The 25,837-nt window shown below is 43.0% G+C and overlaps 2 protein-coding genes across 2 annotated transcripts; one reads left to right on the top strand and one right to left on the bottom strand.

Annotated features, from left to right (window-relative positions):
- The first annotated feature begins 10,002 nt into the window (after positions 1 to 10,002).
- Positions 10,003 to 19,773, top strand: LOC127763328 (enhancer of mRNA-decapping protein 4-like). The gene is made up of 13 exons (XM_052287995.1): positions 10,003 to 10,828; positions 11,374 to 11,423; positions 11,671 to 11,827; positions 11,905 to 12,123; positions 12,886 to 13,014; positions 14,027 to 14,600; positions 14,704 to 15,590; positions 17,490 to 17,849; positions 17,921 to 18,040; positions 18,351 to 18,521; positions 18,661 to 18,819; positions 19,043 to 19,168; positions 19,251 to 19,773. Exons 1-13 carry the CDS (start codon positions 10,070 to 10,072, stop codon positions 19,557 to 19,559), a joined length of 4,020 nt encoding a protein of 1,339 aa, XP_052143955.1. The 5' UTR covers positions 10,003 to 10,069; the 3' UTR covers positions 19,560 to 19,773.
- A 526-nt stretch (positions 19,774 to 20,299) lies between these two features.
- On the bottom strand, positions 20,300 to 24,870 carry LOC127763329 (KH domain-containing protein At5g56140-like). Its single transcript, XM_052287996.1, has 7 exons — positions 24,606 to 24,870; positions 24,021 to 24,106; positions 22,593 to 22,741; positions 21,719 to 21,823; positions 21,509 to 21,625; positions 21,012 to 21,155; positions 20,300 to 20,887 (listed from the first exon to the last, which is right to left on the bottom strand). Exons 1-7 carry the CDS (start codon positions 24,713 to 24,715, stop codon positions 20,738 to 20,740), a joined length of 861 nt encoding a protein of 286 aa, XP_052143956.1. The 5' UTR covers positions 24,716 to 24,870; the 3' UTR covers positions 20,300 to 20,737.
- Between the last annotated feature and the right edge of the window lie 967 nt (positions 24,871 to 25,837).

Genomic DNA, 25,837 nt, shown 5'->3' with positions numbered 1-25,837 from the left:
GTTGGTATACGTGGAGCAACCACCGGGCTTCGAGGATCCAAAGTATCCCAACCACGTGTACAAGCTCCACAAGGCACTCTACGGGCTTAAGCAAGCCCCTAGAGCTTGGTATGAGTGTCTTCGCAATTTTCTTGTGAAAAACGGCTTTGAAATCGGGAAAGCCGATTCAACTCTTTTTACCAAAAGACATGATAATGATATTTTTGTGTGCCAAGTATATGTCGATGACATTATATTTGGTTCTACTAACAAGTATTTTAGTGAAGAGTCTAGTAGGATGATGACCAAACGTTTTGAGATGTCCATGATGGGTGAATTGAAGTTCTTCCTTGGCCTTCAAATCAAGCAACTCAAGGAAGGAACTTTCATTTGCCAAACAAAGTATTTGAAGGACATGCTCAAGAAGTTTGGGATGGAGAACGCCAAGCCAATCCACACTCCCATGCCATCAAATGGCCACCTCGACCTCAACGAGCAAGGTAAAGACATCGATCAAAAGGTATACCGTTCCATCGTTGGCTCACTTCTTTACCTTTGTGCATCTAGGCTCGATATTATGCTTAGTGTGTGCATGTGTGCAAGATTTCAAGCCGCTCCGAAGGAGTGTTATCTTATGGCCGTGAAGAGAATTCTTAGATATTTAGTGCACACACCTAACCTTGGTCTTTGGTATCCTAAGGGAGCGAGGTTTGATCTCATTGGCTATGCCGATGCAGATTATGCCGGGTGCAAAGTGGATAGGAAAAGCACATCGGGTACTTGCCAATTCTTGGGTAGGTCCCTTGTTTCATGGTCTTCCAAGAAGCAAAACTCCGTCGCCCTATCCACCGCCGAAGCGGAATATGTTTTGGCGGGGAGTTGTTGTGCTCAACTTCTTTGGATGAAGCAAACCTTGAGAGACTATGGCCTCAATGTATCCAAAATCCCACTCCTATGTGACAATGAGAGCGCCATTAAGATAGCCAACAACCCAGTCCAACACTCCCGAACCAAACATATTGATATTCACCACCATTTCTTGAGAGATCATTACACAAGAGGCGACATAGACATCCAACATGTGAGAACCGACAAACAATTGGCGGATATCTTCACCAAGCCTTTAGATGAAGCTAGGTTTTGTGAGTTGAGAAGTGAACTAAATATCTTGAATTCTCGGAATGTGGCTTGATCTATTGCATGCATGTTTGCTTGGTAGAATAGGTTTGCATATCACTTTGTGACAAAATGGTCATTGAACTCATGGATGGACACTAGTCACTTTTGTGGAGATCTTGAATCTATGTGTATGGGGATGTCATTTTTCAATGAATTTTGGTCCTAGCACAACTTGAAATAGATTCATACATTCCCTCTCTCGAGGGTGAATTATCTTGTCTCATGGTAATTCCCTCTCTTTTGATCCCTCGGATCGTCCATTTGACTTGTGGATATTGTTTTGTGTGATTGATTGTGTGCTAGTCACAAGTTCAAATAGAGCCTCTAGTGCTCGACCATCCCTTCCTTCCTAAATCCTATCAAAAATCCTTGTGAAAATTGCTTTTGTCAAAATTTCCGGTGCTTGTCCCTTGCAAAATTCCTTTAAAATGTTTGAAAAATAGTTTCATCAAAATTCCCGGCGAAATCTCATTGCAAAACTGTGTTTTCCAGGAATTTTCGGACTTTCCGAAAAATTTTCGGACATTCCGAAAATCTCTGTCATGTCGCTCTTTCAATTGTTGCAATCCCAGGATTTTTCGGACTTACCGAAAAATTTTCGGACATATCCGAAAAACATCAGAACCGTGCGTAACCCTTCTGGATCCTTTCGGACATATCCGAAAATTTTCGGAAATATCAGAAAATCTCGGGGTCCTTATATATCACCCCGTGGACTCCCTTCTCTCTCCTTTCCACTCTTTTTCCCCACGGGTTGACTCCCTCCTCCCTCCCCACCGGTGACCCCCCGGCGACCACCTCATCTCCGGCGACCTCCCGCGGCTCCCCTCCTCTCCAACCTCGTGGGAGCACGTTTGGGGCCCTCCTTGGGACCTACATTGTCGATCTTCACCGTGTTCTTCAAGTGTTCTTCGCGTTCTTGAGGTATTCGCCCTAAAATCAAATCCTTTGATTCCTCAAGTTTTATCTTGCGATTTCCCTTAGTGGAGATGTTCCCCTAGTGCCATAGGACCTGTAGATTCATTTTCACAAGTTTTTGTTGGCGGATTTGTGCGGCATCTGAGTTATAGGGTTCGACCGGAATTTTTCGGACTTGTCCGGAAATTTTCGGATATGTCCGAAAATCCCTGGCCAACCCATATCACTTCGGATTTGCACGATTCTTGCCCTCACTCACTTGTTTCTTGCTTCTTTGGCTTCCATACACTAATTCCTTGTATCTTTTTTGTTTGAAGGATGCCTCCCCGCAAGCAAACCTCCCACAAGTCCAAGAGCCCGAGGGACCGCTCTCCCACTCCATCCTCTCATGATGATTCGGACAGTGATTGGTCCGGTGGAGAGGATGCGGTTCCTCAGGGTGCGCGGGTTGCTCGGGGCGGCAACCTCCCTCCTCGGCGATCCTCTCATGGTGGTGGTGGTGATGGTGAGGGCTCCTCTCGTTAACCGCAAACGCCGCCGCACCAACCCAATGTCCTCATTGGGCCTCTCCACCTTCATACCCCCGAGAGGGATCTGGCGGTGATTCGCCAAGTGTATGATTGGAGGCACAAGTCTGAGGTTGTTGCTCCTCGCCGAGATGAGGATCCGCGCTCCCTTCGCCGCACCGCCACGGATCCGCGGTTTTGGACTCTCTTTCAACAAGACTTTTATGAGTCTGTGATCAAGTCCAAAGCTCATCCCACTGTTCCCATGCAATGGATCAATTGGGAGGAGCTGCAGGCGCACAATGATCCCGTGATAGACTCTGTGATTGCAAATTGTGATCTCATGGGTATTCGCTCCTTCATGACCTTGCAGCAAAATTGGTGCAACGAGATCATTGCTCAGTTTTATGCCACCGTCTACTTTGATTGTTATCGTGCCATGCACTGGATGACTCAGGGGTCCTGGTTTTTTGTTTCTTATCAGCAGTTGGCTGAGATTTGGGGCTTCCGTCTTCGTTCTTTGCTCAACCTTGATGACCTTCATAATCTTCAAATTCTTGCCAACACAGAATTGCTCCCTCTTTACACTCCAAATGATCCTAATGTGGTGTTGGGCAAGGTCGACGGCCTCAAGCCGTACTTTGCCTACTTGAACCGGATGTTTCGCCGGTCCTTTGTGCTTAAGGATGGTGATGCTAGCAGCATTAACCACCTCTCTAGGACCGTGCTTCTTAGGTTTGATCCCCCTCCTCATCGCTTTCATGTTTATCACTTTGTGTGGGAGGAGATCCGCATGGCTTCCATCCAGTACAAGAAGGGGTTGGTCTATGCCCCTCACATTATGCGGATGATCGAGACTGTGACTCAGCTCCAGTTTCGCCATGATGTAACTCATTCTCAGCTTCACTTGCGCCTTATTAAGGCCCCCCGCTCCTCAGCTGCTCGGGACATCCCCTCCTCTTCCACTCAGCCGCCTCCTGCTCTTAAGCGCCCTGCCTCTGTGGCTCGTCGTGAGCCGTCTCCCTTATTCCGCATTTTGCGGAGTCTTTTTGGTCTTTGCTCTGCGGAGGCCAAAAAGAACCGCCGATTGTGGAATTCGACGAAGAAAACGGCTCGTGACGTCAAGTTCCTCAAGGCAAGGTATTATGAGGACCACCACATTGATATCCCTCCTTCTCCTCCGGGTTTTGAGGCCGAGCCCGATGAGCCAGAGGATGAAGAGATTGAGGATCCCTTTGCTGGGTTGCCTCCTGACTTTGACTTCTTTGGTTATGGCCCTGGCTATGGCTATCCTCCTCCACCACCTCCAGAGGATCCTCCTCAGGCGCCCTTCGCTTGAGTCGTCGTCTCTTCGTCCTCTCTTTTTGGTGTCCTGATGCCAATGGGGGAGACTATCTATCATGTTTTTAGATTATCTTTCATGTCCTTAGGGTCGAGCACATTTGGCTTTTATCTGTATGAGACTATGTGTGGTTTTTATGTTAAGTTTAATGCTTTGTAAGACTATTGTTTAATTATAAATGCTTGAGATGTAATGGATCTTATTATGTTTAATGTGGTGCAATGCCTTATCCTCTTTATATGGTGCTTGTGATGAGATGTAATTATTCTTTTGCATGTGATGTGTTGGATGTGATGAGCATATGTGATATATTTGTTCTCTTGTGAGCTTAAATGTGGATGCAAAGATTTAGGGAGAGCTTTCCACTTGCTTTTATGCACACTCTTAGGGGGAGCTTTCACTAAACCTTTGCACCAAAAACCTTAAATTATATTCTTTCTCTCTTGTGTTCTAATTGTATTGTCATCAATCACCAAAAAGGGGGAGATTGAAAGTGCATCTAGGCCCCTAATGATTTTGGTGATTGATTACAATGCAATTAGAGAGGACTAACATTTTTATTTAAGCAAATGTGAAGGTTGTTATGTCCTCAATGAGTTAGCGTAATGCATATCCCGCCGAATACGTTGATGTGTGTGATGCGGCAAATGAGCAAATGGTATATTGTACCTTTTTCTTTTGTTTGAGTCAATAGGAATGCCGCACTATTAAGAGGGATGATGCATTGACATATGAGGAGTGATCAAAGTGCTCAAAATCATTTTTTTTTAAAAAAAAGTGTTTCTCCTCAGTTTGGTGTGTTCTGGAAATTTTCGGAGTTTTCCGAAAGCCATTTTCGGACTTTCCGAAAATGCACAGAACCAATTTTCGCTTCTGGGAATTTTCGGATATGTCCGAAAAACATTTTTAGACTTTCCGAAAATGACTGTGAAGGCAAATGTGGTTCTGTTTATTTTCGGACTTTTCCGAAATTGATTTTCGGAGTTTCCGAAAAACTTCAGCAAAGTCAAAAATCACTTATGTATATTTTCGGACTTGTCCGAAAGCAATTTTCGGACTTTTCCGAAAACATCCAGAACTATGTTTTGTAGTACTGGAAATTCCGAAAAGTTTTCGGAAGTACGAAAAATCTTTCGTTGACTTTGCTATTGGTGCTGAGCTGAAATTTTCGGACATGTCCGAAAATCTTTCGGAATATCCGAAAATCTCAATTATTGTGCCTAACGGGCAGAATCTGGGCTGTGGCTATAAATAGCCCCCCTCCCCTCACTTGTGAGGGCTGCTGTTTCCATTCCAATCATTTGTGCCCTTGGCTTGCTCTCTCTCTCTAGCACTTTTGAGCCTTGCTTTCTTGTTTCCCCTCTCACCCGTGTTCAATTTGGTTTTGGTGTGTGTGTGAGAGTTGTGGATTCGAGTTTGTGTGAGTGCTTGTTGTTGACTTCGTGAAGATTTGTGAGCACTTGCATCATCTCCGGGAGTTCTTTGCTTCATTTGTTACTCTTGGAGGTTGAGGACTCCAAGGCGGCTAGGTGTCGCTCCCGAGCCACCGATCTACTTGTGGTTGGCCGAGAGAAGTTTGTGAAGGTCGGATCTCACCTCCGAAAGGGAAGAGATACCCTTAGTGGAAGGAGGAGTGCTTAGTGCAACATCTTGAGGAAAGGGTTAGCTAAGACCCGGCTCTTAGTGAGCTCCTCAACGGAGAGTAGAATCCCCTCAAGGATTCGAACTTCGGGAACAACTTCGTGAGCTTCATCTTTGGTGACTTTACTTCCTCCCTCTCCACTAGCTTTGCTTGTTTGAGCCGCTATAGGTCTAGTTGCTGTTTGTGCTAGCATATTCTTGTTGTAGGCAACTAGATCTAGGTTTTACTTTGCTATTTGTGCTGACTCCGAAAATTTTCGGATATATCCGAAAATTTCGGAAATATCCGAACATTACTGCTTCCGCTTTTAATTGAATTTTTGAATTAGCCTATTCACCCCCCTCTAGGCCTAATTGACACTTTCAATTGGTATCAGAGCCTAATCTCCTAATTAGGCTTAACCGCTTGGAGAGATCATGTCGGGCCAAGCGGGGGATGGGAACGATGGTGATAAGGGAGCTAAGATCCCTTATGACTATCCCCCTACATCTACATCTTATGTGAGTACCTATAGCGGCAAAGCTCCGTACCTATAGCAGAAAAGATTGAAAGATCTTGGATTAAACAATTTGTGTAATTGTTGCTTTGATGATAGATGATAAACCGATGTTTATGGGATTAACCTCTCTTTTTCATAAGTTGTTAACTAGGTTATTTCCCGATGATAAGATGTGGTAGATATGCATTCTTTGGTGATGGACCTTAATCATGATAAGGATGAAATGCATGGAGATAAAACGATATGTACCACTTCTTATCTCCTACTTTTTGATAGGTTCATATATATGATTTCCATGTTATTGTTATATAAGTGTGAGACTAATGTTTACTCGAGTCGTATCTTATTTAGTCTCATTTATATTAAGAACATGGAGATCATGAATGTATATGTTTTATGTTGGTCTACATCATTACTACATATGCCTTCTCTATGTGTATAGGATAAACCCCATTGGTCATTCTCTAATTATGCATACACTTGCATCTCTTGTATATTTATTTGTATGCATATATTTAGGGGGGCAAATCCTATACATTTATTGTGCATGTTCTAGATCCATGTTGTTCACCTATTATTTATATCGGATCTTTGCACTTAAGGTTGCATATGAGTATATGACACTTGTGATGTTAATGAATACTCAACAAACATATCCATATCTTTCATATGCAACCGGTTAGTCATCAAGTGAAGGATGACGACCGATTTGTTGAGACTAATGTTCTCCTTTGAGATGTGAAAAGGAATAGGTCCCACTATGATGAGGCTAATGGATGACACCATGGGTTAATGGTCACCAAGCCAAGGACATCGCCATGTTGGCAAGAATGAAATCAAGCTTGTGATGAGAAGAAAGTCTTGGCAAATGATGGTAAATACCTTGGTATAAACATGGTTGAATCAAATGGTCACAAGTGTTGATCTCGACTCAAGCTTGACCCCAAGATGGATGGCGCAAGGCAAAGGTATAATGTAGTTAAGAATGTTTTCTTAGTCTTTTCCCGGTCTTGGTGTTTGGTGTAGACCGGATTTGCTAGATAGGCGTCGTACTATCAAGAGGGGTCTATGAAGCAAGCTTGTGGATGATCTTGTGCCATATTAGTTCATATGCATGTAGGTGTATTTGGTGGGCTTGTCTAGCCAAGTGTGGTGAGTTTTCTCAAGTCCTAAACAAAGAGAGATGTGGGCAAATCCTATAGATTTGGGTAGCGTCATGTGGTTATGTCCGGTGGAGTATCCTTTGGAGTGTGAGCCCTTTCTCCCTGAGAAAAGTTGTGTTTCTTGGATGGATTGTTCATGGGTTGGATAGCCCTTTGAATAAGCTTTCCATAAAGTCCAAGAACGCCAAATTCCGAGACCCGAGTCAAGAGATATCGTCGTTTTACTAACGGTCGGTTGAGCTGAAAAGTGACCTGCGGTCTGACCGTGGGCCTTACGCCGGTCTGACCGGGCCTGTTAGTTGGTCTGACCGGCGTGGTAAGGCTGGTCTGACCGGCCCCACTGGTCTGTTGCACTGGTCTGGTTTTTGGTGGCGATATAGAGCCGCCAGAGCCGTAACCGGTCAGACCGAGCCGACGGCGGTCTGACCGAGCCGTGGACGGTCTGACCGGCCATTACACTGCGGTCAGACCGACCAGGTTGAGTGGGCTCAATGATTGCCCTGTAACATCTAGTTTTCTAGCCGTTACAAAGTAGTCAGGTCTGACCAGCCTCACAACAGCGGTCTGATCGGCAGAGCACAGAGTTGGGGATTTCGGTTCCAACGGCTAGTTTTGGTGGTTGGGGGTATATATACCCACTCCCCAGCAGCAAGGTTAAGGTTTTGGCACTCCATTGCATTATCTTGAACCCTTGCAAGAGCTCTCACACCCTTGTGCACTTAGTTTATCTAGTGAGGTAGTGAGGTGTTAGAGAGTGAGTTAAGCCAATCCAAATGCATTGCTTCATTGTTATAGCTAGTGTAGCACTTGATCATCCTCGGCAAGCATCCTAGACTTGTTACTCTTGGAGGTTGCCGTCTCCTATACGGCTTGTGTAGGTGTTGCCCGGTGACCTCTCCGAGGAGATTGTGGAGGAGGCCTAGCGCCGTTTGTGAGTGGTTTGGAGTTCACCACCTTCGGAGTGAAGGAAGAACTACCCCGAGTGATCGAGGCTTGGGTAGTCCTCTCCGTGGACCAGCTCCCGCCTTGCCCACCCCTTGACGAAGGGGGCGTGCGGTGGCTTCGTGGTTGAGCGCTGGAGTTGGGCTCGCCTCAACGGGGATTAGGAAATCGGCGAGTTTCCGAACCTCGGTGAAAAATTCCTCGTCTCTTGTCTCATTTATTTGTTGCATTTACATTTATGCTATTTACATTCATAGAGACATATTTGAGCCCATATCACCTAGGTTTGCAAAACTTAACTTAGTTGCTTAGTTAACCTTGCACCTTACCTTGCCTAGCAACATAGGTTAGTTTTGTTTAAGTGCCATTAAGTTTTAAAACCGCCTATTCACCCCCCCTCTAGTCGGCCTCCCTGATCCTACACCTCTCCACTAGCTTTGCTTGTTTAAGCCGCTATAGGTCTAGTTGCTGTTTGTGCTAGCATATTCTTGTTGTAAGCAACTAGATCTAGGTTTTACTTTGCTATTTGTGTTGACTCCGAAAATTACTGCTTCCGCTTTTAATTGAATTTTTGAATTAGCCTATTCACCCCCCTCTAGGCCTAATTGACACTTTCATGGGGAACAAATTAGATTTTGGGAAGATAGATGGATTGGTAACTTGGCTTTTAAGGGTAAATATCCATCTTTGTACGCAATTGTTCGGAGGAAAACATCTTCTATTGCCACTATTATGGGATCTGTTCTGCTTAATGTTTCTTTTAGAAGAGCTTTAGTTGGTCAGAATCTTGTTTGTTGGCATGAGTTGTGTGCCTCTATAGTACATATTCAGTTGAATGATTCGTCTGATAGTTTTAGATGGAATTTCCATCAGAATGGCTTGTTCTCGGTGAGGTCTATGTACCTAGCTTTAATTAATAATGGCTATATCGAGAGAAACAAGTGTATTTGGAAGCTTAAGTTGCCTTAAGATTAAAATTTTCATGTGGTACCTGCTTAAAGGGGTTGTGTTAACTAAGGATAATTTGGCAAGGCGTAACTGGAATGGCAGTTTGAGATGTTCTTTTTGTTTGAAGAACGAGTCTATTCAACATCTCTTTATGGATTGTCATTTTGCGAAGTTTCTATGGAGAGCAGTTCAGTTCTTTTTTGGTTTTAATCTTCCAGTTATCATATCTCATATTTTTAATGGGTGGCTTTTGGGAGTTGATAAGAAAATGAGTAAACTGATACTTGTTGGAGCTTCTGCCATTTGTTGGGCAATATGGCTGAGTAGGAACGATATGGTTTTTGACAAATCATCATCATTTTCCTATATGCAGGTCATTTTCAGGGCAACTCATTGGCTCCGGTTTTTGGCACAACTACAAAGGTGTGATGAAGATGAAGAGTTTCTGAAAGTTGCATGCCGAAAGTTGGAGACTACGGTTATGCAACTATTTGCCAATTATGGTTGGAGATTTACAAATAGACTTCAATAATTGTGATCTACTTACGTTAGTTTGGTTTCTTTGTTTTTCTCTTCGGTGTGTTCTATTCATTTAGATTTACGCTATATTCATGAAAACTACTATGTAATAATTGGCTATAACTCTTTTAAATAAAGGCCGGGATATTATATTCCATTATCTAAAAAAAAACTAAACCCGGCCTCACTCAAACAATTTCAGCACAGTCCCTTGCAAGATGATATCATAGCAGCAATAAACATGCAAACCAATTAAAGGCTTAATTAACGCAAATGACGCGGCCTTAAAAAGTGAAAAAAAAAAATTAACACCACATCCACGGTCCACCTCGACTTTCCACTTCGTCTCGCCTCCAACTCCGCCCCTCTCCTCCTCCATCAGATCTGCCACTCCACTCTCCTCCTCCCCCTCCCTCCCGAGCCGCGCCTCCCATGGCGACCCCGACCGGAAACCCTAATCCTAACCCCAACCCTAGCACTCCCTTCGAGGTCAGCATGCTGTTCAAGCCGCCCTCCAACGCCCCCGCGGCCGCCCCCATCTTCCCCGGCGGCCCCGCCGCGGGCCCGCCGCCGCCGTCCGCCGCGTACTCCTACCCGCCTGCGACTCCCCCCTTCCACCGCGCCCCGTTCCTCCACTACCCGCAGGACCCCATGGCGGCGCCGCACATGCCCCGCCCCGTCATCTCCTTCCCGATGCCGACCCCGAACCCGGCCGCTATCCCCAGCGCCGCCGCCGCCGCCGCCGCCGCCGCGGGGCCCAGCCAGAACCACGGCGCGCGCCTCATGCAGCTCCTGGGGAGCTCCGGGCCGGCCCACCTCGATTCCTCCGCCTCCATGCCCCCGCCGGCGTCGGAGTTCGCCGCCGCGCAGCCGCCGCAGCCGATCCCCGCGATGCCGTCGGCGCCGCCGGCGAGGATGCTGAGCAGCACGAGCAGCAAGATGCCGCGGGGGCGCCTTCTCGGCGGCGGGGACAGAGCGGTGCACGACGTTGACTCGAGGCTGCCGGGGGAGGCGCAGCCGCCGCAGCTGGAGGTGACGCCGATCACCAAGTACACATCGGATCCCGGGCTCGTGTTGGGCAGGCAGATCGCCGTGAACAGGACGTACATCGTGTATGGGCTTAAGCTCGGGAACATCCGCGTGCTAAACATCAACACCGCGCTCCGTTCGCTCCTTCGTGGCCACACACAGGTATTCACTGCATACTCCTTCACTGGTTAATGGACACTTGATGATGATGTGTATGATCCCGGTAATGTGGAAGGTATAGGTTGGTAAAATTCAAAGTGGGGCATATTGCTTTATGTATGAGGTGATCTGGTTGTTTCTACATTTATACAGTATGATTTGAATGTGGTATTTTTTAATGTACCCGTACTCAGATGGTCCTGTTGTATGCTACTTCTAAACATCTTGATTTTGGGTTCTTATACACTATTATTCGCTTCTGATAACATGGCGTTGATTGTTAAGTCTGTAGAATGATTGTAAAATGGCTTAGTTTAGTTATAATATGTTCGTCCAATGTGAATTCACATTTTATGGAGCAATGATCAAATAATATTTGTCTAGCTGGTGTAAAATGCCTATTGTAATTTAAGTGGTTAAGGAATTCATTGGGGATTTCAAGATGGTTATATACTCATTTCCATGTGGATTTGTGAATTTTGGTCAGTACATTAAAAAGTGCATTAGTATTTGATTTCTTGTGTTGGATATTTTTTATTTTGCTGCAGAGGGTGACAGATATGGCTTTCTTTGCTGAGGATGTTCATCGTTTAGCAAGGTACTGAGTACGTAGTGATAAAATATTACCTTGTTCATAAGGACCTTTAATTAGTACTGCAAAAGCTATGTGCATTCTAACCCTGAAGAACTCATATTCATTATTTTTTGAGTTTATGGCCTTTGTATAAAATAAATGTCAGATGGGTCTTAAGTCTTAAGTGTTAACTTGATTTCTTAAGGATGGTTCTTTTTTTTTTTGGATTTTTTGGGGGTCTTAAGTGTTAACTTGATTTCTTATTGTGCAGTGCAAGTGTAGATGGTCGGATATATGTTTGGAAGATTGATGAGGGTCCTGATGAGGACAGCAAACCACAAATTACAGGAAAGATTGAAATTGCCATCCAGATTGTTGGCGATGCTGAATCTTACCATCCAAGGATCTGTTGGCACTCTCATAAGCAGGTAAAGCATTATTTGTATCACATTTGCCGACTTTAAGCTCCTCAACTTATGAATGTACTTACACCTTTATCCTACAGGAGATTCTGTTTGTTGGCATTGGAAACTGTGTCTTAAGAATAGACACAACTAAAGTGCGACGGGGAAGGGACGTAAGTGCAGAGGAACCTATCAAGTGTCATCTTGACAAGCTCATTGATGGTGTGCGCTTAGTTGGTAAGCATGATGATGACGTTACAGATTTGTCCTTATCTCAATGGATGACTACCCGACTGGCTTCAGGATCAAAAGATGGCACGGTTTGTATCAAATACCCTTCCTGCTCATTTTGTACTTGCCCTGGCAACTTTGGCCAGAATGTTACTTTCAAAATTGTGTTTGATTGTCATTAAGCCTTCCCTTTTCTCTTTCAACGAATAAACAATAAGATCATTCATTGATTATAAGATATGCTATAAGTTCTAACTTAAAATTAAATAATAGGATTAAATATATATATATATATATATATATATAATTTTAATTTTTACATGCTGGGTTTGTCGTGGTGAAACTGCATCACTTCCTCTAGACAAAAGATTTCAAAATATGTCTTTTGGTTTTGGCAGAGGCTGACTGGTAAATCCGCACGAGGTACACTGGGTAAACGGATATAGTTTATCCAATAATAATCCCGATTTTGTCTGTGCCCTTCCTGATTTCATGGCTCTGACTGAATTTATTTAATTTCTTGTACATGATTGCAATATTTACTTTGCAAAACTACTCCGTGCCAAATAACAATGTAAACTATCCTTTGCCGTAGTACAAATAGTCAAATAGTGGAACTGCAAGTACTTTTCTGCCATGTGAAACCTAATGCTAGTGAGTTGTTGCTAGTTGCTCTCTGCCCAAGATTCTTCCATGCTGTAAAATAAAAAACAGCCTGGTGCAGTGCATAAGAAAGATAAACCCCTATTTCAGCCCCTATCCCACCTCCACCATCCCTAAATCCACAAACTCAATGTGATATAGAGAAATAATCGTTCTTTGTTAGCCCATTTTTAATGTATGTTTTGCAGGTAAAAATTTGGGATGATCGCAAGCCAGTGCCTCTATCGATTCTGAAGCCACATGATGGTCAAGCTGTTTATTCTGTTGCTTTTCTCACGGCACCTGAGCATCCAGACCATATAAACCTCGTTACAGCAGTATGTATTTTTTTAAAATGATACAGCAGTATACAATCTTTTGTTTTAGCCAATATTTTATTCAGTGTGCATAGCCTTTTTATGCATACTTTTTCTTGGGGGTATCTTGTTCTGTAAACTTCCGTAGACAAGCTATGCTAGCCAAAAGATTTGTCCAGTAGCTTGAATCCATTATGCTAACTGATGGATAAGTACACGTATCTCATTGTTGCATACACTCCATATACTGGAATCACTTGATTGTACACTTTCTTTTTTTCTATTAATGAATTAACAAGATGTCTCATAGTGGTGCGTGCACAACTTGCATTTAATTGATAGTGAAACCAGTAACCATCATGACTGGGTGGAGGAACAGTGTTGTGGGTCACTGCAAATGTGGGTTTAGAGGGTGGTATTTGATACTCTAGTCTTGGACATGGAGCGATTCCAATCAAGTCAGTTAGATGACTCGGATTAAAGTGATGTTTTCCCTTCAAAGTCTGACATAAGTATTAAGTCTAATCCAAGTCTAACTTTTCTTAGAGGAATCCAATCTAATTTAAGTGTTGCTGCAAAATAATATGAAGAAGGGAGTAGTCTGACCCCACCTCACCAAAAGCTATATTTGTCCATCTCACCTTGCTCTTGCTGTGCGTGGCTAAGACCAACCCTAGCACCACTTCCTCGTGCTGCTGCTGTTCTCCTCTCTTGCTCCCCCTTCCTCTCCCTCACTCTCTTTTGTCAAGTTACGAGTGACGGACTACCAATTAGGCTGTGAGCCAGAATTGTAGCCTAAGGTTGTCCTAGGTTGGATAAACTGTGAGATGCTAGATATATTTAGTGTTTCCGGATCTTTTGAATTCTATGTGTTCCATTTTCGTTTAGAACAATCAATTAACGTGAATGTTTTTGCACCTGCTGTGAAATTAAGCAATTCGCTGTGCATAGCAGCTATTTTTTTTTTTTTGAGGAACATAGCAGCTATTGTTAGAGTTTACACATTACATTATTATGCTGTTAAATGATGTAGGGTCCTCTAAACCGAGAAGTTAAAATTTGGGCTTCTGCCAATGAAGGAGGTGTGTTGTTGCCAAGTGATTCCGAGACTTGGAATTGCACACAGACATTGGAACTTGTCAGTTCACTGGAACCCAGGGTAGAGGAGGCATTTTTCAACCAAGTTACCGTGCTGCCTCAAGCAAGTATTATTTTACTTGCAAATGCTAAGAAAAATGCTATTTATGCTGTGCATGTTGAGTATGGCACAGATCCTGCTTCAACTCGCTTGGATTATATAGCAGATTTTACAGTTGCAATGCCTATTTTAAGTCTCACTGGCACACATGAAAGCCAACCTGGCAATGACCAAGTTGTACAAGTTTATTGTGTTCAAACAATGGCTATCCAGCAGTATGGGCTGGATTTATCACTCTGTTCACCTCCTACAAGTGAAACTACTGGACTTGGAAGGGATCCATCTATTTCTCGTGTTCACGAGACACCTCTGGAAGTGGTAGGAGCAGAGTCATCCATGCCAACTAGCTTCACCGATTCTTATTCCGTCGGTTCTCCAAGTAAATCATCAACCGTTGATCAACAGTCTGGTTAGTTCAGTTAATTCAGAAATTGTTATTTTTTGTATCGGAAATTGTTATTTTTGTGTTGTAGTTAATTCAGGCTTTGTTATTTTTTTGTGGTTATCTGCAGAACTTGATCCTAAACCATCAGCTCCACCACTTACATACACAGAAGGTGATGGTTCTGTTCATCTTCCATCAGCCTCTCTTGCATCAAACATGGACCCTTCTGGATCAGGATCGTCACTAGGTAACCTTGAAATGGACCAACCAGCTTTTGATTATGCGATGAACAGAAATGTGGAGCCTAAAATTTTGACTAGGCAAGATACACCCATGCCTAAGGACAACTTTGGAAAGGATGATCCAAGAGATGGTCGCAATGATGTTACAATGCTTCCAAATCCTCATTTGATGTTTAAGGTAGGAGGGAACACTACACACTTGGTAACTCCATCTGAAATCATATCTGGCGCTCTATCTTCAGCTGAGAGCAACCATGTCCCTAAGTCTGATGGAGTGAAAATCCAGGACGGCACAAGTAGTGGTCATCAGATGGCAGAAGTAGAACCAAAACATACCAATGAGCACACATCTGATCAAAATTTGGACCTTGAAGTAGCACAGGTTGTTTGTGAGAATACAAAGCAAGCTGGTTCATCGGAGCAAACTGTTAAAATGATTAGTGAGCGCTCGGTAACAACTGATAAGTACAGTGTGGAAGAATCACAGACATCATGTGATCGATCCATTTCTGAGCGTACTGGTGCTGCTGACGAAAGTGTTACAAAAAAACCTGTTGAAGTGCCTGAGAAAAGTGATTATTCCTCTGCTTCTGTGGAGCAATCATCTTCATATACCAAGAAGGAGAAAATTATGCATCCTCAAGCATCTGGGCAGTCATCTCCTTCTACAAGCGCATTCAACTCAACTGAGTCTTCACATGAACCTCCGAGTAGTGCATACCCTCCTATCAATTCATTTCCAGAAGTTACTACGCAAGGGATGCTTCAACAGGTGACCATATTCAACTAATTTATATTGTGTGCACTGTGGTTACCTTGACTAGATGCTTCTGGCACTTACAGTTATATTTGTTTTGTTGAATGCATAGCAACAATTTAGTGAAGCATTTTCCCCATTCCAAGTCATTATCTGTTTGCATGTTTTTTATGTTACAATTATTGTGTACTGCTACTACTGCACTTCCAAATTTTAATGTTAGCTATATGTTGCTTAGCTATTTTGTTGTGAGATGATGTCCTTTACAAGTAGTGTGTCTGGCATGTTAACCAGAATCCTGATTTTATTAGTGTTATTAGTTTTTTTTTTGAGTAAAGTCCATCACTGGTCCCTAAACTTGTACCGTTGTGTCATCCCGGTCCCTAAACTCGCAAATCGACCGTTCAGGTCCTCAAACTTGTTCGACTGTGTCATCCCGGTCCCTAAACTTGCAGATCACTCGTTTAGGTCCTCCAACTTGTTCAGTTGTGTCACTCCGGTCCCTAAACAGGACGGTCTAAAAACTTTATATCAGAAAATAATTCATAACTTTTTCATGTAGCCCTCGACGCGACCTACAACTTTGTAGTTGAAAAGTTTTTGAATTAAAACTGTTTAGGGTCCCAAAGTATTGTTGCATGTTTATAGATTTTGAAATTTTAATTTTAAAATTACATTTTGGGACAAAAAGTGACTTAAAATAAAAAAAAGTTCAACTACAAAGTTGTAGATCGCATCGAGGGCTACAAGTTTGATATAAAGTTTGTCTTCATTAGAGTTCACATGAAAAAGTTATGAATTATTTTTAAATATAAAGTCTTTAGACCATCCTATTTGATCCAGATGATATTCAAATCCAAGTTTAGGGACCGGGGTGACACAACTGAACAAGTTGGAGGACCTAAACGAGTGATCTGCAAGTTTAGGGACCGGGATGACACAGTCGAACAAGTTTGAGGACATGAACAGTCGATTTGTGAGTTTAGGGACTGGGATGACACAACGGTACAAGTTTAGGGACCGGTGATGGACTTTACTCTTTTTTTTTTTTTTGTTTTACTACAAGGTGTGGATAGGCATTATATAGTTTTCTTAGGAAGACCAGTGAATCCTGGTTGGGTCTAGTTTGGTTATTAGCCTAGGCCAAATAGGTCCTACATGTTCTATACCATCTATTTGGGTAGGTGAGATCTAGCCTAGCTTTTAATGCCCACAACATTTTTCTGGTACTAATCTATGAGAGAGTTTTCCCAGTTGGATCTGTTTCCATTGTTTGAACCAGAAATCAAGTACCCTGAATAGGCTTTTAGAATCCAGAGGAATCCTCATTCTTATTAGCACTAAAAGTATTTCAGGGCTGCCTTTTGGAAAGCAAGCTGCTCAACTCCACTTGGATTGGATGGGCTGGAATCTGTTGATTCATTTAGAGGCCAAGTTTCACCTTCCATCTGGATGAGCTGAAATCATACCTGATTTTTGCTCTATCCGAATTGGGCCTATCACAAACTATATCTCATTGCCCCCAATTTATCAGCATGTAAAATATATTTCAGAAGAATAGAGGAACCATAAAAAATCACATTTTTTTTCTTGGTTTCATATAAAACAAGCAACAATGCTTGCTTAATTGAATTCAGCTCTATGGAATTACAATTCCATCTAGTATTACGCCATCCTGCGCAGTTCCATGATCTTGACATTACTGTCTATTGTTCATGTAAATTAAGTTTCCTTTTCAAGAATAAGCAAAAAAACATCACTTGTTATTTCACTTAGTTAATTTTGACTTGTTTATTGCATGATCAACTACTGAAGGACAATAATTGTAGGTTAACTATATGCCTTTCAGCTGCAAGTTAGAAGGTATAATTGCAAGTTCTCAGATTATTTACTGTGCACGTTTGTGTCTTGCAGCTCATAGCAATGCATAAGGACTTGCAAAAGCAGTTGGGTACTATTGTTGTTGCACCTCTTGCAAAGGAAGGCAAAAGAATTGAGGCATCATTAGGGCGCACCATGGAGAAATCTATCAAGGCTAACCTTGATTCCTTGTGGGTTCGTATCCAGGAGGAGAATGCAAAACGAGAAAAGGCTGAAAGAGAGCGAATGCAGCAAATGATTACTCTTATCACTAATTCAATAAGCAAGGACCTTCCTGCTACTTTGGAGAAGTCACTGAAGAAAGAAATTTCTTCACTTGGACCTGTTATTGCACGGGCAATAACACCTATTATCGAGAAGTGTTCAGCCTCTGCAGTTGCTGATTCAATTCAGGTTCTGGCTAATTTCTTGTTGTGAATCTTGTTCTGCATGTTGTCATCACTCATCTGACGTTTTGCTTTCAGAAAGTGGTTGGTGACAGAGTGGTGAATCAGCTGGACAAGTCTGTTAGTGCAAAACTTGAAGCTACTGTTGCTAGACAAATCCAAATGCAGTTCCACACATCTGTAAAACAGACCCTTCAGGTATTTACTCTTTGTTCATTTATTTTTATAGATGGCTGTCAAGCAGCAGTTGAACATAATATAACATTGCCACTTGGTGGATTTCTCTGTCTTGATTGATTGTTTCATCTATTACTGTTGCCACTTGGTGGACTTTTGTGTTTTGGTATATAGTTTCATCCATTCCGGAGATATAGTGCTTGCTGTTAAGGCCTGTTTCTTCATCTTCTCACTGTCTCACCAACAAATGCCTTGCTGCCTTCTGAAAAGGCGCTCAAATTGGTTTTAGCTTTCCTGCACGAATTGATTAGCCTTAAATGGTTTCTTGCAGGATGCTTTACGTGCTAGCCTGGAAGCTTTCCTTGTTCCAGCGTTTGAACAATCTTGCAAGACAATGTTTGAGCAAGTCGATAGCGCATTCCAGAAAGGAATGTCTGAACACACTGTTGCTATTCAGCAGCAAGTTGAGGCAGCACATACCCCATTGGCGCAAACTTTAAAGGTAAAATTTCCCAACTATTAGTTGTACACTTGTATGTAAGATGTCAGGGCACAGGTAGGTTTAAGGTGCTAATGTCCTTTCCAGTTATGGTAATACCATAACAAACGACTAATATCCGTCTACTTGAGTTAATTTCCAGGATACCATCTCTTCTGCGTCTTCGATCACCCAGAATCTTACAGCAGAGTTGCTTGATGGCCATCGCAAACTATTGGCGCTGCTTGCATCGGGCAATGCAAAAGCACATAGTACAAACGTTTTGCAGCCCAACAATGTCCCTGTGACTGGTCCACCGGAGGTGCGAAATACTTGAAATATTTTTAATGCTCCAGATAATGAATTTTTGTTTTTTATTAAAAAAATCTGGTGACTTGTCTAGTTTAATTTACTATTCATCTCTGACATGTCTATTTGGGTATGAGAATGATAGTTCTTCCTGACTCTAGTATAACCTGACGTATGAAAGAACAAGCTTATTTATATAATTCACATGTGCATTGCTTTTTTTGTTTTGTAAAAAGGTTGAGGCTCCATTAGATCCAATGAAGGAGTTGGGCAGACTGATATCTGAACGCAAATTTGACGAGGCATTTACAATGGCTCTTCAAAGAAGTGACGTGTCGATAGTGTCTTGGTTGTGCTCTCAGGTATCTTCCTCTTCCCTGAATTGTTCACCTGATGTGGAGCTACCAGCTATGTTTATTTTCTGATAATTATACTACTCAACAGGTTGATTTGCGCGCATTGTGCTCAATGGTCCCTGTCCCCCTTAACCAGGGGGTCCTCCTAGCCCTATTGCAGCAGCTAGCAGTTGACATTGCTACTGATACGCCGCGGAAGATTCAGTGGATGACAGATGTCGCTATGGCGATAAATCCAACCGATCCGGTGATCGCCATGCACGTGAAGCCTATTTTCGAGCAAGTCTACAATGCATTGCTCCACCTACGCTCGCTCCCCACCACCAGCCCATCAGACAGCACCAGCATCCGCTTATTCATGCATGTAATTAATTCTGTTCTGCTTAGCTACAAGTGATTCTAGGCATCTATTGAGGTTCTGGAACTGAGATGCATGGTCTACTACCGTTGTATAGAGAAATTTTGGTAAGCGAAGGAAACCCAATAGGGCATTCCATTGCCTATGAGGCTGTGACCGAGAACACTGGCAGGAGGGTGGAAGTGCCCCTTGCTGTGAACTAGGCTTGTAACAGTCTTAATTTGGAGTATTTCAATATCCAGTTTAGTGTCTACTAGTTCGCCCTCTTGAGCCAGTAATGCTCAATCAGGCACACAACTGTAGCCCCTGCAGCTTAAGATGGTAATTTGTAGCGGCCGCTTTACCGTGAGTGACAATTTCCACTCAAAATTTTGTAGTTCAAAAAGATAAATGTTTCCTTGGCAAGTTGTTTTGTCGCTCCGGCTTACAGTGTTCTTGTCCCATTTCCTGCAGCATTTGCGTTGCAGCTCTAGTGTACTCTCGTTCCTTTTCCTGTTTGCAGAAAGTCACGGGCAGTCTGCATCAGATGCTTAGACTCAAGAAGGCCTCGAAGTATATGCATCAGATGAAGCATCCGGACTGCGATTGCACAAAAGGCAAAGTCTGCATCAGATGACCGAAAGCAAAAGGCCCGTGCAAACATTGATGCTGCTGCTGTGCACTATCCTGTTTTAAACTGTTCAATGCCCAGTGAAAATGGTTACCTGTAGGGTTCACCATACTTCAGACTAACAACTGAGGTGCCGCAAATGGTTATGACAACGGAATACCGACATCAATTTTGCTCAACGATTAGTGTGCGATAAACAGTACAACCACAAAAATGTTACAAGTTACAAAGTCTCTTCAATCCGAGTTATCCCAATTATCATCCTTAGATCGAAGTCTTAAAAAAGTTCAAAAATACAAGCTCAGGGCCTTTATATCAAAACCCCAGATATCAGTTCATAGCAATACACAAACCACATAGCTACCACCAAACCATGCACAACCCAATATATAGCCCAACACCCTACGTTGCCATAACCAGACCCCTCGGTAGGCGGTAGCAGGAATACACAACTCCAGATATATGGTATTATCAAGTACGGGCCGCTCCGATGCTGGCGGTGCGAGACCGTTTTTGGGCCATCAGCCAGCAAGGCAACCCCATAGGCATACTTCAGCATCGGTCTCAGAATAGACGATTGGTCCTCCCATCATGAACACTTGCTCACTTACCCCCTTGTCTTCGCCCTCTTCATTCCAAGGCTGTTGTGGAAAGGGGAAGCTGAGCCAGATCTTTGCATCCCTTCTTCACGGAGGGTGCCATTGAGCATGGCGAGTTCCCGGAGCTGCTGCTTCTTGAAGAAGTCCTGAGACTCGTCCTGCAAAAGAAGGAAGTTACTTCTAAGGCGTTCGTTCTGTAAAATGATTCGTGGGTTCTCAGATCGTATACAAGGTGGATCATTTTAAGAGTTCAAAGAACAGAAATGTTCAAAAGCACAATACCACAGGCTTCAGCAGATCTTCAAGGATATCACGGGCTTGGATCAGACGGGTATCAATAATTTCAACAGGCAGTTCTGCCTCAACCAATATGTGCAGGGGTTCATTCAGATGTTCATAACCTGGTTTCCCTCGCATCATGTCCTCCTACAAAACATTAGCATAAGTGCACTAGCAAAAGTGAACACCGAGCAGGTAAACTCTAATGAAAATACAAGAGATGCATCAGAAAGGCAAATAAGACCAACCAAAGTAATAGATGGTACCAGTTGGAAACATACAGGTTTTGGGGAAGCTGGAACAGGTTTTCTATGACATTAAATCAAGGAACTATTTGCTATGTTTCAAGAGAATATATATATTTGTGATAATTCAATCTTTAGTCCACCATTCAACAAAAAAAACTTGCTTAAAATGCAATAATCAATACATAATTCTCCAAATTGTCCACTTTATCTAACGAGATAAAAAGCACGGTATATTAGTATCAGGAGTTGTACCCGAGCTGGATCTTTAATGCTTCCCCGACCTCTTATAAGCACACGGCAGTCGGTGGTTGCTTCCACTCGCTTCAAAGAATTTCCTCTAGGACCAAGGATGCGACCAACGAAATTGAACTGAGAAAAATAAACACAGGTGCACATGAGGATGAAGCCATAAATGATATAGCTATTCACGACTATACCAACTACAAAAAATAGCACACTTACTGTGGGATATTTGTCTACTGGGATATCAACCTTCATGGTTTTCTTAACAATTAGTCCAGAGGAACTGCCTTGAGAACCTCCACGCCAGCTATAAGCTGGTGAACCCTGCAATGGTCACAGTTTGATTATTTAAAACTTGTTCAAATAGGAGCATTCGATACAGAGCAATGGAGTAGCTTTGCATTCAATGATAGAAAATGCAGAAATTTAAATCCAAATGTAAAAATAGATTAAACTACAGATGATTTAGGAGCATTCTGAAGAGTTATAGGACTAAACTTAAAAAGTGCAATATTGTGCCCAACTACTTCTGGGCGTATATATGGGTTCCATTGACAAGCTAGTTACCCCAAAAGATTACAAGATATTTATGATCTATAAGACAATAAGGATAGTTTTATGACAACTCATTTTATATCTATATTATAAAGATTGGTAAGGGAATCACTATTTTGCCAAATCAGATACTTACAAGCCTCATGAATAATTATCTGAAACTGATCTGAATTCTGAAGTGCAGCACAAAATATAAAATAACAAATAACATTGTTAGAGCAATTAGTTGACTCTGATGTTAGCATGGCAACTAACTAATTGGTTAGAATTTCTTCCTATGGACCAAATTAGTGGATTAGTGTCAGCATGTTATCCAAACTCCACTAGTTGCAATAAAGAGAAGGATTTAATGCCATCTTTTGAACCCACTGCCTGGAAGGGATAACAAAGTTAGCAAATTAGCACAAGGAAGAAGCAGTACCAAGCATGTAACCGGCTTCAGTAGTGTTAAAATCAGTTAGAAAAAACCTAACCTAAGCTTTAAAAATGGTAAATTAGGCATGAAGAGTAAGTTATGTTAAATGGTCAGTATCCATACTTCTGATTGAAATGCTGATGTCCACCCATTCATATCAGCTGCTGCTCCATTTGAATATAATCCTCCAGTTGTTAGTGGACTACCATGTTCAAGGCCACTTTGATTTAAAAGGGACGCGTTCTCCAATAGTGTGGAAACACGTAAAATTTCTGCTCCAACATTGCAATTTCAAGCACAAGATATAGAAAGTTAGCAGTTAGAATTAGTGATTAGTAAATGCATACATATACCTGATGGGTTAGTTTAATCATTTAACTCTCTCTCCTTTACACTAGAAAATTAACAGTTATAACAGTGTCAAACTGAATCCATGTATAGTTAGTTGTATAGCTACAAAAATTTTATCCTGAGAAGTTATGCGAATCAAACAAATGATTATCACGCACAATGTAAAAAAAAAGAGTAGCAGAAGAGATACTAGAACAGATAAAATTTATGAAAACAAAACAAAAGATGTGTGTTCAAGCAGACAAATGGAAAAAATACCAAAAGGTATGTTCAACATATTATTTAAGAATTACGAATATGATTTGTAATTATTTGTCCGTTCACAGGTATAAATGCAAGAAAACTGGCTTTCATCCCACTAAGTTGGAGTTTGTCTAGTGGACATATCAAATTTATAATATACTCAAACCATAGATGGTACCCATCAGGAGAGATATGCCACTACAATTTTTAGTATTCCCACACCAAGCTCCAGCTTAGGGGTGTTTGGATAAGGTTAAAAGATAATAGACACAAAAATTACTATCATAGCATCCTAAATTCAACCAAAACAGGTCAGAATTTGAACCCTGCATTCAAAAATCACAAACTATACTCCATTCTAACCTCACATTGAACAATCCAGATCTAGATCTCTGAAACAGCATTTGGCATTATCTTCAAATGAGGCAGAATTCAGTTCTGTGAAACAGCATGCTCCTTGAACTATTCTGAATGAGCTCAAAAGGAACCATAATAGTCCAGAAAACCCTGGGCAAAGTTAGAAAAGGTATCTAGGGCCAAGCTAAAACAAGTAGGTTGTGTACAAGGTAAGCTTAAAGAATTGAGGCCAATGTGTGGCATGGTAGAGAGGAAGATTGATAAGAATCAAAATTTACAACAGAGAGGAAGAAAACATAAGTTGATTGTTGATTACCAAGTTAGGATTGCTTGGCAGTCTCAAAACCGATAGCTACTCATTTTTTACACAATATGAATTCATGGTAAATCTATTCTTAGGCAGTCTGGTAGAGTAAAGAAAATATTAACACAAACTACAGCATGAAGCAAACACAGATGTGCACAAGCCACAGGAGTCAAAGATTCCCACATCGCAACAGAATATTCCGCGTGTGTGGAAGAAATAGCAATCAACCAGTATTATCACTCATTAGTTCAGTTGTATCATGGCACAGATGGCATGGGTATATGAGGGCTCACCTTGATTCAGCAGCCGTACACTATTAGGGAGCACTGGGATGAACGGGCTCAGCTTGTGCCGCTCCGCTAGCAGCTCCGCGAGGTACCTACAAATGACCAGCACAAACTCATCATTCGTCATCCTTGTGATACAATACACGCCTACAACCAACTCAGCTTTGATCTCTGTAATACTAAGCAAAAACACTGAGACCTCCCCCCAAAAACAAACGAGATAAGCACCAAAAGTCAGTGCGATGATCACCGACCTCAGCAAACGCTGAATCGAGCATCCCACTTGTTCGACACAGTCAAAATGAAGCGGAGCTACCACAAACGGGAGATCTCGCCGCAGGGGAATCAGATCCGATGCTAAAAATTCCTTAAACCCGACATCAGATTCACGCCACAAAAAAAAACCTTGGGGGGGAAATCTCACAGCACGTAGAATCCACGCTGGAACCGGCCGAATCTGCCACGATCGCAGCCGAGCCGCACGCGGCACGCCTTCCGAAGGCCGCCACGGCGGCGGCGGCGGAGGCTCGTCCCCCCATCCCCCGACAAGCGAAACGAAGCAGTGGAGGAAGGTGGCGTTGCTGAGCTTACTTCTCCTGGTCGGCGACGGCGGAGGAGGCGGCGCGGAGGCCGGGGATGCGCGGGGAGTGCGGGGTGGTGGAGGGCGAAGGCGAGTACGCCATGTACCGTCCCGACGCCATCCTCTTCCTCTTCCTCTTGCTACTCACTCACTCCCTCCTCCTCCCTCCTCCTCCGTCAACGGCGGGATCTCGCGGGGCAGCTCGACGCGATGGCGGCGGCGGCGGCGGGAGAGGAGGAGGAGGAAGAGGGGGGGGGGGGGGGGGGGATGAGCTGGAGGATGGGGAGGGGAGGCTTATATGGGGGGGAGGGGAGGAGCGCTTGGGTTGCCCTGCCCTGCCGCGCGTGATGGGCGTGCGGCGCGGCGGGTAAAAGGGAAGGGGGCAGTAGCGGCGCGCGGTAACAAACAAGTCAAGTGAATAGTAGCGGGGAGGGGGAGGCGACTCGGCGACTGTACAAGAGGGAGAGTGGCGGCGCTCGGTCTCCTGCTGCGGGTTGGTTCGGTGGCGGTAGGTAACTTTTTTTTCCTTTTTTTCCCGGGAGAAGGGGCGCTGGGTGGGGTGGGAAGGTGAGAAATTTAGGATGGAGGTTTGGGCTGAGAGACTGACAGTGGGGCCATGGTGTACCCTCAATCCAAATCTACACATTGTGGACCAGGGTTCACAAAACCGATCAACCCTTGATAGAAACCGGTGATACTTGATTTGTGAAAGCCGTCCGGTATTAGCCGATGTCCATACACATTAACACAAAGTTGTCGGTTTATATATTTTTGGTTGTTTTTTTAAATTGGTGAGGAGCAGTTTTTACTTTGAAAAAAAAAATAAACCCTGGTGTGGACATATTTTAAGGGTTTGGTAGTTTCTATCTTCAGCCTTCTCATGGTAGCCTTGTGAGTGTGCGAGTTTTTTTTTAGCTATATTTATAGCGCCACATTTTTCACCAAAAAATAGTCGGCATATATTTACATTGTAAGTTCCTAAATTACATATGTAATTTTAGTGCATTTACAATATAAATCTCAAAATTACATATGTAAGTCCTAAAATTACATATGTAAATTCGAAAATTACATACTAATTACATATATAACTACTGTGTAAGTGGCTAAGAAAAATCATCTATAGCAGATGCCATGAAGAGAAGTGAATCGGAGGGACGATATGTGCGTGGGAGAGATCTAGCTCAGCCGGCCGGCTATGCACGCGGACCACCATGGCACCATCGCGCGGCGAGGAGACAGC

Source organism: Oryza glaberrima, chromosome 2 (assembly GCF_000147395.1).
Source record: "Oryza glaberrima chromosome 2, OglaRS2, whole genome shotgun sequence".
NCBI lineage: Eukaryota > Viridiplantae > Streptophyta > Magnoliopsida > Poales > Poaceae > Oryza > Oryza glaberrima.
Note: the sequence above shows the minus strand (reverse complement) of the source record. Positions and strands in the feature narration are given on the sequence as shown.